The sequence below is a fragment of the Mauremys mutica genome, chromosome 10 (genome assembly GCF_020497125.1).
Source record: "Mauremys mutica isolate MM-2020 ecotype Southern chromosome 10, ASM2049712v1, whole genome shotgun sequence".
In the NCBI taxonomy this organism is placed as follows: domain Eukaryota; kingdom Metazoa; phylum Chordata; order Testudines; family Geoemydidae; genus Mauremys; species Mauremys mutica.
Window position 1 is genome coordinate 62,102,357 of NC_059081.1, and position 14,755 is coordinate 62,117,111.

Below are 14,755 nucleotides of genomic sequence, written 5' to 3' on the forward strand. Positions count from 1 at the left end.
GAGTACAAGGAATGCAGGTCTGAACCCTGCAGGTCCCAAACCCTCTTCCACTGAACTCAATGAAAGTTTTTCTATTGATTTGAATGGGCTCTGAAAGGGCAGCTATACGCCCATGAGAAACCGTGCTTAATAAAGCACCATTACAAATGCAATTTTTTAATGCAACACACACTCTCATAGGGAGCATTATAGAGACTCAGAAGAAGGGGAGGAGGAAAAATCCCTGGAATCGTGGAGAGACGGAGAAATGAGATCAACTGAGGTTAAGCTAAATAGAACATAAACTGATAGGTACAGCACTTAGATACCACAGCGGCAGATACCTTAGATAGGTAAGATTGAGGGGCTAGTGGCTGGAGTTAATGAAATCGTAATAACCTGGGGCTGAAGATCTTTAAAAGGACATTCTGATACAATATTATCAGACAAACAGCTCATTGAAATTTGGCCCGTAGTGTTTTTAATTCAGTAGACAGGTGCTACTGAATTTCTAGGGTGTTACAACGACTTGCAAAGCACCTGCTGAATTCAAAGGATGGGCACCTCTAGCTGTCCACTGGCAACTGTTTTGATGGAAGTCAGACCAAGTCAGTACTGTAGCTGGATGTTTTTTTAAGTGACTAAATAGTTTTGTGAACAGTAATATTTGCTGGTTTGCCGGGAAATTAAGGGTAAACATATTTCATTCTGCAAGACAAAAATCAGCATTTTCCCAACCAGGGGTGAGTTCCACACTAGCTCTAGCTAGCAGGAAGAGCTGCAGGACCTCGTTTCTGCTCTGCCAGATCCCCCCGACCAGTGCAAACGTGATCACAACATAGGCATGGGTAAAATGCCTCCTGGAAAGCCACCAACCTTCCACCCGCTGCTCCTGCGTGGCCTCTACTGCAGCCAACCACAGGAGCGGCTCATGCATACAGGGCTGCGGGCTCGCTGGCCCAACCCTTGCTTTCTGCTCTCATGACGTTCACCTTGGCGGGGAGAGCCCATGCAGCCAAGTCTACGGAGCCCCAACAGCAGCGAGTATCTTTCTGGCAAGTGTGGGAACAATGAATGAGAGTCACCTGGCACAGCTGGAAACTGAACGATGGTGGTGGGGGGAGATGCACGGATGGAAAATAGAAAGCTACAACCATAAAGCTACTGAGCACATTTCACATCAGGATGGAACGCACATATTCATTAGGACTGGCAGTTAGAGCTGCGCGTGTTTCCTTTTATTAATCTAATTACAAATTAATGGTAAAAAAGAAAAAGCTGAAGAGGGAAAAGAGACCCCCCCAAAGGAGAAAGAGACTAGTGACTATGCCAGAGCACAGTGCAAGGAGACCAGGGGAAAAGGCAGCTCATCTCACCAGGCCATTTCAAAACTGGGGGCCCGACAAAAAGGGGCTAGGAGCCCCAGGCGTAATCGGACCCCCTTAGGTCTGTGGGAGAAGCTCCTTCCTTTCCCCTTGACCCCACAGTATTGAACAAACAGCTGGGTGCTTCACTGCAGGGACTGGGTAGCTACACTTTCCTCTGGAGAATTAGCTACTAGCCACTGCCAGATGCGGGATAGTGGACTTGATGGACACATGCTTTGATCCAGGCTGGCAAATCCTATATTCCTAATCTGATCAATTCAGGGATTTTGCCTGTATCCAAACGAAGTAACTAAATAGTGGATCTATCTGTGACACAATCCATTAATGGAAAAGGACTTTGTGACCGTGTAAACTTTTCCCATATCTGCACATTAAAAGCCAAACCACGAAGCATGACATTCAGTAGCTTAGACCCTGACCTGGCAAAGCACTTAAGCAGGTGTTTAACTTTATGCCCATGGAACAGTCTCACCTGAGTTAAATTATGCACGTGCTTAAGTGTTTGTAGGATCAGGGCCTCAGTCCTCTGATCCCATGTGATCATCTAGCATGTGAACCCTACACCTGTACGGAGTTCCACGTATTCACCACCAGCGTGGGCACCTGTGCCAGGGAATCACGGTGCAGGATCCGGCTCCTGGCTTGTAAGAAGAGAGTCAAGGGGCATATTAATTAGAGACCGAGGAGACGCTGACTTTTTGGGGCCTAAGGAATGTGCAGCTCATCCCACTTTCTCTCTAGAAAATATGCATCTTCGGGGCAAAAAATCTATACACACAACAAAGCATATAAAACATATGCAGTCTTAAAAATCCCCACTCCCTTCCGACCCTTTTAATCAACAGCCTCCATATTAGCTCCCTATCTTGAAAACCCAGTGTGAGAAATGGAATGCCCTGCCCCACAGTAAGAGGGAGAAACCAGGGTGAGGAAAACCTCTGGCATGCACAGATCAAGCTAAGGCATCAGTTCCCACCAAAGGAAAACTGTTTTTTTTAAACTACCCTTCTCACCCCAGCGCATCAACAATCTGATCCCCCACCCCCCTTTCCCCTCCACCCTGTGGCTATGTCTGACACTGCTGCCCTGGCTTATATCGATGGTTGGAAAGTGCTAGTCAGCCCCCAAGATAAACCTGTCAAAAGCTAGGCACAGAGATTCTCATTCTTCTCTACCTGCTTGTGAGTGTCAGCTGTTTGTCTGGGAGCTGTCCCTGAAAAGCTTTTAAAAGGAGGGGAGGGGGAGAATGTGGAGTGCAATTCAAACAAAAAGAAACTCCAGACAAAGAAAGAAAGAGGGGGGGAACCCCCCCATCAAACCTCCCAACAAACTTCTTTATCAGAGGTTCATTGTCAATCAATTAGCCAAGGCAGCAGGGGTCTGTAGGGTGGGCGGTAGCATGGCAGACAATGGACTGCCCTGTTGTATTACTGTTTAATCACTTTTACTAAATAAATAAAGCAGCCCCGAGGTGCTGTCATGTCAAGGGAATTTATAACAAAAAAACTTCATTTTTCATTGGTCATTACTTTTTTTCCCTGCAGGACAAGAGAGGGTTATTACTGTAGCCTTAAGTTCCATCTTTGTGTTGCTCGCCTTTGATTCCCACTCGGACCCTGCCACTTTCCGGCACTAATTTGGCAGGCTGAACAAAGAAGGGATTTGTACCTCCTGTAAGGTCTCAATTAGGAAAGGCTTCTGCTGTATTATGTGCCATTCAGACACGACACAATGACGGTAATTACAGGAATTTGCACTAAATGGCTGAAGAATTCACAGCAAAACTTCCCCCCACCTTCTTTCCAAGCTTCCCCCTTCCAGCAGCCGGGATAGGGAGGGAAAGCTCTTAATGCCTGCAAGATGTAATTACCGACAGCGGTCCTGTTAGGTTAAACAGCAGCCTATGAAGTAAAACAGCAGAAGCCGTCTATATAGCGATAAAGATGCATGGAGATCTTCAAGACTCATTATTCCCCAACGTCTCCTCAGCACGAACTTTTCCTCCCTGAAGCAAACAGGATGGAATTTTTCCAGTTATTATTCATGATTATTATTTATTTGTATTGTGGTAGCAGCTAGAGGCCCCAAATCGACTCTCCGGGACCCCGGGGGACAGGCACAGCCCACTATGAAAAAAGACAGCACTATGGCCATAAACCCTTCTCTAAAATGGGATGTGATGTATGGGTATATTGAAATTCAAGTTAAAATTATGTCCAGTCGCCTGATTCTCAGTCTCAGAGATGCTGAATGCCCATAAATCCTACCGTGGGAGCTATGCTTGCTCATCACCTCTGAAAAATCAGGCCATGGGAGCACAGGAAATGTCTAACAAGTAAGCGTCAAGGCTCGTCTTCACATACAGTTGTACCGGTGCAGCTGTAGTGTTTTAGTGAAGACATTACCTACGCCGCCGACAGGAGAGCTTGTCCTGCCAGTGTAGTAATCCACCTCCTGAGCAGCAGTAGCAGTGTCGACTGGAGAAGCTCTCCTTTCACGATAGCACTGTCTACACAGAGGGGAGAGGAGGCTGGTATAACTGCATCACTCAGGGGTGTGGGTTTTTCACACCCCTCAGAAATGTAGTTACACCGAGACAGGACTGTAGTGCAGACCTGGCCTCGGAGTATCATGAAAGCTACATGTGGCTTTTTAAAAATAGGACCATAACTTAAAAACAGCACTCACGCCCCAGCAAGGTCAGACTGCTTTATTTCTGTGGGGAACGTCAGAGTGACTTGAGATGCAATGTAGCATGTTTCAGAGAGGAAATCCATCCTTTCCCACACAAAAGGCTGCTCCCACAGGATAAAATCCAGAATACCCCAAATACTTCTCAAATTAAAGACGACAGGTTATTTGTTGCTCTCCCGTGGCCTGATCCCGCTCCTGCTGAGGTCGCCGGCAACACACACTCATTAGCTTTCTTGGAAGCAGGGCAGCACTGAAATGGTGGCGCTAAAGGAGAGAACGTTTCTTTACTGAATTTTGTTTTAAGAGAAGAGAATTAAGAAGAAAGGAAGAAAATGAAGAAGGAAACCCTGAAAATATCTTAAAATGAGACTACTGACTTTGCCTCCACTGGAGTTTAATAAACCCTGACTGCTGGGTAACAGATTAGAGAGACAAGATAGGTGAGGTCATATCTTTTACTGACCAGCTTCTGCTGCTAAGAGAAACAAGCTTTCCATCTTGCACAGAGCTCTTCTCCAGCTCCGTGTTAGCTCAAAAGCTTGCCTCTCCCACCAACAAAAGTTGGTCCAAGAAAAGATATTACCTCACCCACCTTGTCTCTCTAATATCCTGGGACCCACACAGCTATAACAGTACTGCATATGGGTAACAGATTAGCCAGATCTCTTTCAGATCCTTGTATGGCTATTTAGGTTCCTAACTTCTACTGATTTCAACAGAAGATGGGAGCCTAAATACCTCTGAGGATCCGGGCCACAGTACCTCACTATCCATAATGTATTTATCCTCACAACACACATGGGAGAGGGAAGGGCTATTATCACCATTTTATAGATGGGGAACTGAGGCACAGGGAGACGTAGGGCCAGATTTTTTAAGGTATTTAGGTCTGTAAAGATGTAGGTAACGGGATTTTCAAAAGCCCCAATTAAACTGTAACTGGGCCCTGAACTAGTCAGGTCTCAACTGAATTAAGGTTGCGATTAATCAAACAAAACAAACATGGATGCTTGAGGCTGTGACATTAAATCCACTTCCAGGGAAGGAAGAAAGCAGATAGGCACATATCTGGATCTCAGGCCTAGAACACACACAGACAGGTGACAGTATCTGAAGGAAGGGCACGATAATCCAAGCAAACAGGGAGTCTTGAACTTGAACTTTTAAGGAAAGGAAAGACTCAGAGAAGATACAGCAATGAAAAAATTACACATTCTGCAAGTTGGATAAAGCCTAGAACTCAGATCCCCATGGTCCTAAGACACAGGCCCCTACCACTTGAGCTACCAGAGGAGCTCTAGTAGCCATTTATAGAAAGGGCCCATGACAAAGTACCCTTGAGCAGCTCCAGTTGTACACACACATACTGGTCTGATTGTTACAATACTCTGGCACTTTTGTACTGCCCAGCACCCTAGGGTCTTAATATTGTTTTACAAACATCAATTAATTGATCCCCATAATCCACTTGTGTCTGGTAGGATTTCTTATCCCCATTTTACAGATGGGGGAACATGCACAGAGAGACTAACAGGCCTAAAAGTTCAAAAGGGACTAGTGATTTAGGGTGCCTCCATTGTTAGATGCCCGACTTGAGACATTTTAAAGGGGTCTGTTGACTTCGGGGGAGGGGATGGGATGTTCAGCACTTTCTGCAAATCAGACTCCTTTAAGGTATATTAAAGTAGGTGCCCAAAACCTAATGCACCCCAAATCAGAATCACTTTTGAAAATGTAGGTCTCTGCTTGTCACGCCAGGATGTGCTATGAGTCAGTGGCAGAGTCAGAATGCAGAATTTCTGACTCCCAATCTTGTGCTCTAACCACTGGACAAGACTTCCTCCCTATGAATCACCTAAACCTCCAATGAAATGCAGCAACCACTTCACAGTAACACAGCACAAGCTGGAACAGGAAGTGAATAATACTTGGGTATTCAGCTGAGGCTAAAGGGTAAATCTTTGCTAGGCAGAATATGATTACTCAAAGTGGAATTGGTCCTGGACAATGACTTGACACCCTACTCTTACAAAAATGCTGCAGGACATTTACACCTAGAAGTTTACACCTTTCACCTCACATATTGGGGGGGACTCCACACTGACTCAGAGGGAAATGCATTACCTACCATCACCCCTTCCTGCAGCCCCTCAGCGTGCTTTTGAGATCCCCCATCCAATAACCACCCAAACCTGCTTAGGATCAGAGATTGCATGACACCACATCACAAAGTGTTGTGCCTTCAGGCCTTATTGCCATTAAAATAATGCCTTTGTTGTCATTAAAGGGGCACCTTAGCTCCAGAATTTAGCTGCAGCATTATTTCTATTACATTAGCGCCATCAGGAACCAGAGCCCATTGGGGTAGGCAGTGCACACGTGCACAGTAAAAAGAGCCAAAGAGATAACAATCTACCCACATGCTGAAGGTTAATTTAAAAAGGGGTTTACAAAACCTAACATGATGGGAGATGTTCTTACAGTTTCTGTGTCACTATAAGCCGCTGTGACTCAGAGGGAAGAGCGCCACCTACAGCACCACTCCTTACAACGTCTTCTGTTTCACTCGGACATGCCCCACTCCGCGGCTAGCCAGGCCAAAACCAGCTTTAGTTTGCCAGATCTGAGGCCTTCACAGCCTGTGGCATTACAGGGATGGAAAATCAGAGCCCATTTCTTGGACAAATGTGCATGAATCCTTACAAGGACTTACAAGCAATCGCTCTTTTATCCAATATAGAGTATGTCAGAGCAAAGCCACTGCAATGAAGTCGCTTACCTGCACACTTGAAGCTCTGGGCCGTGAGTCCTCTTTCCAAAGACAACGTGGTCAGAATGCTCAGAAAGCTGGTGGTCACGGACTGGCGCTTGCTCTGCCTAAAGTCCTTCCCCAGAGGCTGATCTCTGGCTTTGTTTCTGAGAGTAACCTGCAGGTTTGGACCTAAACTTCTGGCTGCGTTGGCAGCAGATTTCAGGGCCTCCATCCACTCCTGTGCCCTCTGACGGGTCTCTGCACGCAGCCGAAGAACATCTTGAGGGAAAATGACCTGAAAGCATGAGTCACAGTCATCCAGAATATCTGTCTGGACAGTCAGGCACACGTCAATGTTATAGCTCAGGAGAGGGTCTTCATCGAGACTCCCGGGCTGAAATGCCATGAGACAAGATCTGCTTAGTACAAAAGTAAACGCTTTCCAGTTATTCTGGACTGTCAACCTATAAAGAGTCCCTGACCTGAGAATGTTTTGGTACTCCTTTGTATTTTGGCTCAAAGCTGTACACTGGAAAAGCTCAGCAGGCTTCTTTTGTAAGCCATGAATCTGGGGAAGGTCCCTGTTGTTGTCCAGCTTCTGTGAGTCCTCTAGGTCTTCCTGCTGCCTCATGAATGTTGGCGCAGAGGAATGCCCCACCTCCCAAAGTTTCTTCCCCCAGTCCAAAGTCTCCCACGGTGACTCTGCCTTCAGCTGCAGCTGGGAGTTGTCCGACAGAACGGCATCCACCATCTTTGTCTCAGTGCTGCCTGTGACAGTGACACTTTGGAAATATGAAAGCGGATACACAGTAGGAAAATTCTGGTTGCCGCTACTGTCGAGGTAATACAGGTACAGTTTGTGAGGAGAGAGCTCTGCATAGCAGGGCTGCCAATAGCTGTCATGGTCCTTTCTAATTTCTAGGTATCCCTTCTTCAGAATATTTGGGAATGTCAGCTTGAGTTCTGGAAGAAACCAAACAAGACAATTACTCAATTCTTTCCCAACAATTCACTCTATAGTCATTCTGGCTCACAGCAATTGCCCAGTATTCCTGGGCACACCAAATGAAGTATTATTATATTTCTGAGGGGAACTGGTAGGACTGGGGCAGTCTTGGCTCAAATAAATATTTGCAACAGGGACATATGATGCAGGAGAAACAGAGCTTGACACATCCATGCAGCCAACTGCAGATTAGGATTGAGATGAAATGATAAACATAGTAATACCCAGCTTTCACACAGCTCTTTTCAGTTGTGGATCTCAAAGCGCTTTACCAAGGGGCTTGAGTACCATTTCCCCCATTTTACAGATGAGAACTGGAGGCACAGAAAAGGAGAGGTGACTTGCCCAACATCACCCAGCAGGTCAGTGGGAGAGCTGGGAATGAAGCCCACGTCTCCTGAGCCCCAGTCCAGTGCTCTATCCACTAGGCCGCACTGCCTCCCATGGTACAGCAGAAATGGAAACCCTAAAACGCTAAATCATATTAAAAAAAAGGTGGCCGGGCTCAGCTGTATAATATTTTCTAGAGGTTCTTTCTAAAGTGGCTCTATCTATGGACATGCCATACATCCTACCACCTAGAACTTCCCATGCAGTTTAGGTATTGAGAAGCACACTACTCTCTCTATGCCTCTTCCCCAGTGAACTGTGGGAGAACTTGTCTGTCCTTTGGGGTGCAGGAGGGGGAATTGTGGGAAGGCACTGGAGAGTTATGAGCACTCAAGTGGCTTAGCCTGTATCCTCACTGCAAAGTGGGTGGGGTGCGTTACCAGCCCAAGTGTAAGCAGAACCCAGACTCTAGCCGATAGCCTCACCTGGGCCAGCTAGCTTGGGTTGAAAGCACCAGACAGCTCAGGTCAGAGGATCATGTGTGTGGATACGAGGAACACTAAAGGGAACACCTGAGTAAGAGCACGAATTCATGCTGCAGGGAAGACATACCCAAGGGTTTGGACTAAACAAAGTGGTCAAATTAAGGTCAGACTTAGGTTCTGTCTAGATTAGAAATGCTGGGCTGCGGTAGTGCAGATACTTTCTACAGCAACAGAAGAATCCCTTCTGTCGCCGTAGCAACTCCACCTCTGAGAGGCAGTAGCTAGGTTGACGGAAGAATTCCTAGTGGTGTCTACACTGGGGATTAGGTTGGTCTAAACTATGTCACACACAGGGCACGACATATTTCATTTCTCTAAGCTATGTCATTAGGTTGACCGAACTTTGTAGCATAGACCAGGATTTAGCTAATACCTGACCTTTTCCCTAGCGTAGTCACAGAAACCAGGGCAAAACTCAACCAGCAACAACAACAAAATTGAGCTCAGGGTGCTACCCTACCTTCACACCGGGAAAAAGGTCAAGTTTAGGTTGGGCTTTGTTAGAGTGTCCTAAATTGACCACTCTCCTGGCAAACACTAAGGACAAAACCATGTTTAACATCACGTTAGTTAACATGATAAGTTTTCCCAGTGTAGACATAGACTTTCTGTGCAGATATTTTCAACAATTTCACTGACTTAAGCATTATCAGGTCTGATATGGATGTAAACACACAGATGTAACTACTCCCTGCAAATGGACAACCTACTAGAGAGTATTTCGGCTAAAAGGGAAAACCATAGATCTAAATCGTAAAATTGCAGAGAAAAATTAAACTCATACCCCAAATGCAAAGGGAGGGAAAAAAAAAAAAAGAAACCAATTTTGTTTGCCTTACATCTCTGGCCCTGACATTCATTAGTATTTCTGTGCTAACTCAAAAGCCATTAATTTCTTTGAAACCCCCACTAATCCCTTTGTAGTGCAGATAATGGGTACACATTCTACAGTCATCTTCCTTCTCGGTTAATCCAATAAAAGAGATGGTGCTGCTGCAGACACAACAGCAATCTCACTCGCTCTCTCTGCTTCCAAAGTACAGACGACAGTTCAAGCTTCTTCCATAATAAGACAAACTCAGAACCACTCCCTACCCCGAGGCCTCGTTCAGCTGCTTGTCTTTCGCTGAGTGACAGAAAGGCCGTCTCTCTCTCTTTCACTAGGCATTCCCTCTCCCCACTCCCAACTCCCCTTCCCTCAAGCTTCTGGGAACTGGCTTCACCCGCTTCCACTTTAACTGGGACAAAAACATCAGCCAGCTTGATTAAAATTCAAATTCATACTGTTCGGGTCAGGGCAATGGATGCTGTATTAGAAGGTGCCCCTCCCTTCATCCGCTTCTGCTCCTTCATCTCCTTGATGCACAATAAGCCAGATAATACCCATCCACTGAGTGCTACCATCTTTCTGTCCACCACATAAATAGCAACAGCATTTCTCTTCTCCCTCCTCCCCCACAAACCAGGGAAATTAAATTGAGGCACAGTAAAAAGGGAGATAATCACAGTAAATAACCCACATCTGGGCTTATGCTTTTTTGAACTGTAATTTCTTGAAAAATAAGGGGAAAACAAACAGATAGCAGCTGGGAGCAGCCGAGAATTCTCTCTGCAGATTACCTCCTCTCTCTGGTTAGTTTGTTTGTATTACATCTCATTAAAATTTCTTGCACCGAGTGTCCACCTGACATGGTGGCTCAGCATCCTCAAATCATCTCTAATTTCCACAAGCATTGGAAGAGGGGAGATCAGAAGTGGTTTAAGCAAAGCTGGGGTATTTTTTCCCCATTGCTAAACAGCTTATATTTGTGTTTCTGTTTGTAGGCAGGCAGCCTGTCCCTTCACATGCCAAATGAATGCTACTATTAAAAAACAAATAAATGTGTTTTCTCACATCCCCGTTATTTGAATACATTTGAGAGTAGGTAGCATTGTCCGGAGACAGAGAAGACAGCTCCGGGGTTCTGTTCCCAGATTGGCCCCTGACTCTCTGTGTGACCTGGGACAACTCATTTAACCTCTTTGTGCTTCAGTCTACTTATCTGTAAAGGCATATAACACCTACTTGACTGGCGTGCCATGAAGCTTAATCCATTAACGTTTGCAAGGAAAATCCTTGGCCAAAAGGCTATGCTTTTAAAGCCCTGATCCTACACAACTGAACTCAGTGGAAGCTTTGACAATGATTTAGCCAGGATGGGTAAGGAATGGTGTCCCTAGCCTCTGTTTGTCAGAGGATGGAGATGGATGGCAGGAGAGAGATCACTTGATCATTGCCTGTTATGGTCACTCCCTCTGGGGCACCTGGCATTTGCCACTGTCGGTAGACAGATACTGGGCTAGATGGACCTTTGGTCTGACCCAGTACGGCCGTTCTTATGTTCTTATTTCTATGGCTGCAAGATCAGGTGTTCACAGCACAAAGGATTATTATTAATTTAAAAACAGGACTGACACATAATGAACACACATAATTAAACTGGTTTACTCATCTCCAGTCTCTTACAAGGCTCAATCCCTACAAGGAGCTGAGCGCTGTGGCCCCAATCTAGCAAATCACTCTACACATGTGCTTCATTTTAAATTAATAGTGATGGTAATTAATCATTGGAACAATTTACCAAGGATCATGGTGGATTCTCCATCGATGATAATGTTTAAATCAAGAATGGATGTTTCCCTGAATGATTTGCTCGAGGAGTTATTTTGGGGAAGTTCTAGGGCCTGTATTGTGTAGGAGATGATCACATTGGTTCTTTCTGCCCTTGCAATTGAATCTATAAGCATATGAGCAGCCCCATCAAATTCAGTAGGACAACTTGCAGTGTTTTGCTGGACGGGGACTCGAGCACGCTGCGCCTGGCAGGATTGTGCTCACTTCCTTCCCAAGTCACATCCTGGTCTCTTCTTCTCCATTAACTTCCCAACAGCCACTTTAGATGGAGGAAGGAATTTCCCAGGTAATTAGTATATTTGAGTTGCCTCTGTCCTGCAAACAATGCATTTTATATCTGGCCATTAATTCCCAATATTTAGGTTATAAGAGCCCAAACTGGTTTATTTAGCCTTATGTCACATGCTTCCAAGTAACTTTACCCTGGGGTCTTGTGTGTCTGGGCAGCAGTTTGCACAGAACAATACTGACATTAATAGAAGAAGAACCATTTTCACTGAGCTTTCCCGATTTTTCAGTCTTTAGCTTCAAGGACGGCAAAACCGACTTTGAGAAGGGTGAATTAGGCTACCTCTAATTCTAGGTTTGTCCATTCCTGGGGGAGTTGGTTTAATCACATTTTCAGTCAATGGTAAATGTGCATAACGTATTCAAAACAACAGCACCTTGTTCCGAGGGGCAATGGAAATATACAATCATACCCGCCTCCTCCAATGAAAGAAGCAAAGATTTTGAGGAATGGATCAAACTTGAGGAAAGTGGAGGGGTCTATTTCAGGAGTGGGTGAGGTTCTGTGGCCTGCACTATGCACAAGGTCAGACTAAATGATCATGATGGTTCCTTCTGACCATAAAGTCTATCAGTCTACGAGCACACAAGCCTGTTTTTTATCGTACAGCTTTATTCATGCTGTCTGTTGTTACACATCGGTTCCCTAGGGAGGTGGTGGAATCTCCATCCTTAGAGGTTTTTAAGGCCCTGCTTGACAAAGCCCTGGCTGGGATGATTTAGTTGGTGATGGTCCTGCTTTGAGCAGGGGGTTGGACTAAATGACCACCTGCGGTTTCTTCCAATCCTGATATTCTATGATTCTAATATCGAAGGACGAGGTTTCTTAAACCACTTCTACAAACTAGGTATGTGCTCGTTTCCAATAAAATGTCCACATGGCAGCTATTCTAGAATATGATTCAATTCAAAGATGCAGCATGAAATGAACCGCCTAGCCAAATCATAGAGATTTACAAATAATTATTTTCTCCCTGTTTTTCTAAATGCAGCGATAGGGAATTTTGCTGAATCTGGGGCCTGACTTTGCCCTCAGTTACACTGGTATAAACCAGGAGTACATCCCTTGAAGGCAATAGGCCTTATTCTCCATTGACCTACACCGTATCTAGTCACTTACGCCAGTGGACAGCTTCCAGGTCAGAACAATAGCATTTTGCACTGGTGGCCGTCACTGTGTAACAGAGCTGCGGGCCCAATGAATTCTCAAGTGACAGAGTGATGCATGGGAGACCAGCATCAGGTCCCCCATTCACAGGTATGGAAGAGGCAGAAGGTGCACACACTACAAAACGGTTACCTATTAGTGGCTATTAGATACATGAAATGTACATCCCGCACTTCTAAAGGAAATGGGAATAGCAAATGAAAAAGCATTAGCCAGCTTTTGTATAAACTCCCTGACTCAGCTTCAAAGGGAAGGAAGAAAGGGATGAAAGTGACTAGCAAAGCTATTTAAAAACAGGTTCAGCTCACATTAGGATAGTTAGCTTGGCACTGGCTGTAGGGGAAAAGTCTTAGAAACCAAGCTGGAAATGCTATGTAAAATCACAACTTTATGATAAGCAGCTAGCATGGCCCCAGGAGATCAAAACTCTGTGTCAGTAACTCAGTGAAGTTCCATAACTCCGGAGCACAAAGCCCCATAGGGATAAACCATTTTCCCCACCATACTTGCAGCCAATAATTCAGTCTGAAGAGTCACAGTCAGGCCTCACATCCAAGCTGGTCAGTGCTATTCCATAACCCTTCTGCCCCGGCGGCTGGTCTTCTGTGTCTGTGCCCCTCTCACCCTCTCCTACTGGATTCTCCATCTCCATCCACCTTCCAGAGCCTCCCATGTACACAAGACAGCAGAGTAGGTCATGGTACCCATTGCTATAATGCAGCTACCTCGCCAATGTATCCCCACCCTCAGCATCACCGCTTGAACTCGCCTTGCTCACTTCGACTCCGACAATGTCCAATCTGAGGGAGCAGTCAAGATCTTGTGAGAAGCATCACCCATGCAAGTGGACTAAGGGAGGTATTTAGAGAAATAGTGTGGTCTAGTGGATAGGGCACTGAACTGGCAGCTGAGTTCCTGGCTCTGACACTGACCTTTTGTGTGATCTTGGGCAAGTCACTTCACCATGCTGTGCCTCAGTTTCCCCCTCATGCCTTTTGTCTGTGTTGTCTATTTAGAGTGTAACCTCATCAGGGCACATCTCTTACTATGTGTGTGTGCAGCGCCTAGCCACAATGGGGCCTTGATCTCACTTGGGACCTCTAGGTGCTATTTAAAAATTAAATAATTAAAATTAAATAGCTCTGCCTTCCAATATTCACTCAAATTATTCATATTAATTAATATTAGTTCATATTAAAAGCTCTGCCTTCCAATATTCAGACTCCCTCCGCCATCCTCCCCATTACTTTTATAACAGCCTAGTCTCAACCCTGGGAATAAATTAGCCCCAGGTGACAGCCACTCTGAAATTAACTTGATTTATCAGGGATCGTTTCTAACTCATACAAGACTTTCCAAGGCTTTCAGGAGCAAACATGATGTCTCTGCAGATCTCCCAGATCGCAGGATCAGAACCTGCAATAGAACCCAGATCTTCCACATGGCAATGCAAAGCAATATTGCCCTGCCACCAGGATGGCAGCAGCTGGATTATTTTGTGAGCTTTACTGCTGTAGAAATCCAGAAATACAAAAAGGCACCACATACAAGAGTTTTTAAATCATGTAACCATTTTACACTGAAGATTGACACCTGAAGTGTTGCATGAAAGAATTAATGGAGTCTATGCAGGCAAACGGACTCAATCTGGTAGGCCATTTCTGTCTCTAAACTCTAGGGCCATTGACATCTATGTCAATTTACACCAGAGACGGTCTGGCCCAATTATCCTACTTCGGTTGCATATGCTATTTGTGAGCCCATCCTCCAAGTCATTCGTTTGTTCAGTTGACCTTCACCGCTCTCATTCTTTGTACTGATTTCTCTTCCTTCTCCAGTTTTGCATCACCAGCAATTATCAATAACCTCTACAGCACATTCCCTCCATCCAAGTCATTGGCTCATCGCGTAAGTGCAGACAATAAGCAACC

At 45.3% G+C, this 14,755-nt stretch overlaps 1 protein-coding gene across 2 annotated transcripts in view; it reads right to left on the reverse strand.

Moving 5' to 3' along the window:
* Positions 1–14,755, reverse strand: part of PLEKHM3 (pleckstrin homology domain containing M3) — a 150,243-nt gene that overhangs the window by 89,606 nt on the left and 45,882 nt on the right. For both annotated transcript variants that reach the window (XM_045033046.1, XM_045033045.1), the window contains exon 3: positions 6,841–7,776. In XM_045033046.1, coding sequence (XP_044888981.1) covers positions 6,841–7,776 — 936 coding nt within the window. The remainder of the gene's footprint in view (positions 1–6,840; positions 7,777–14,755) is intronic.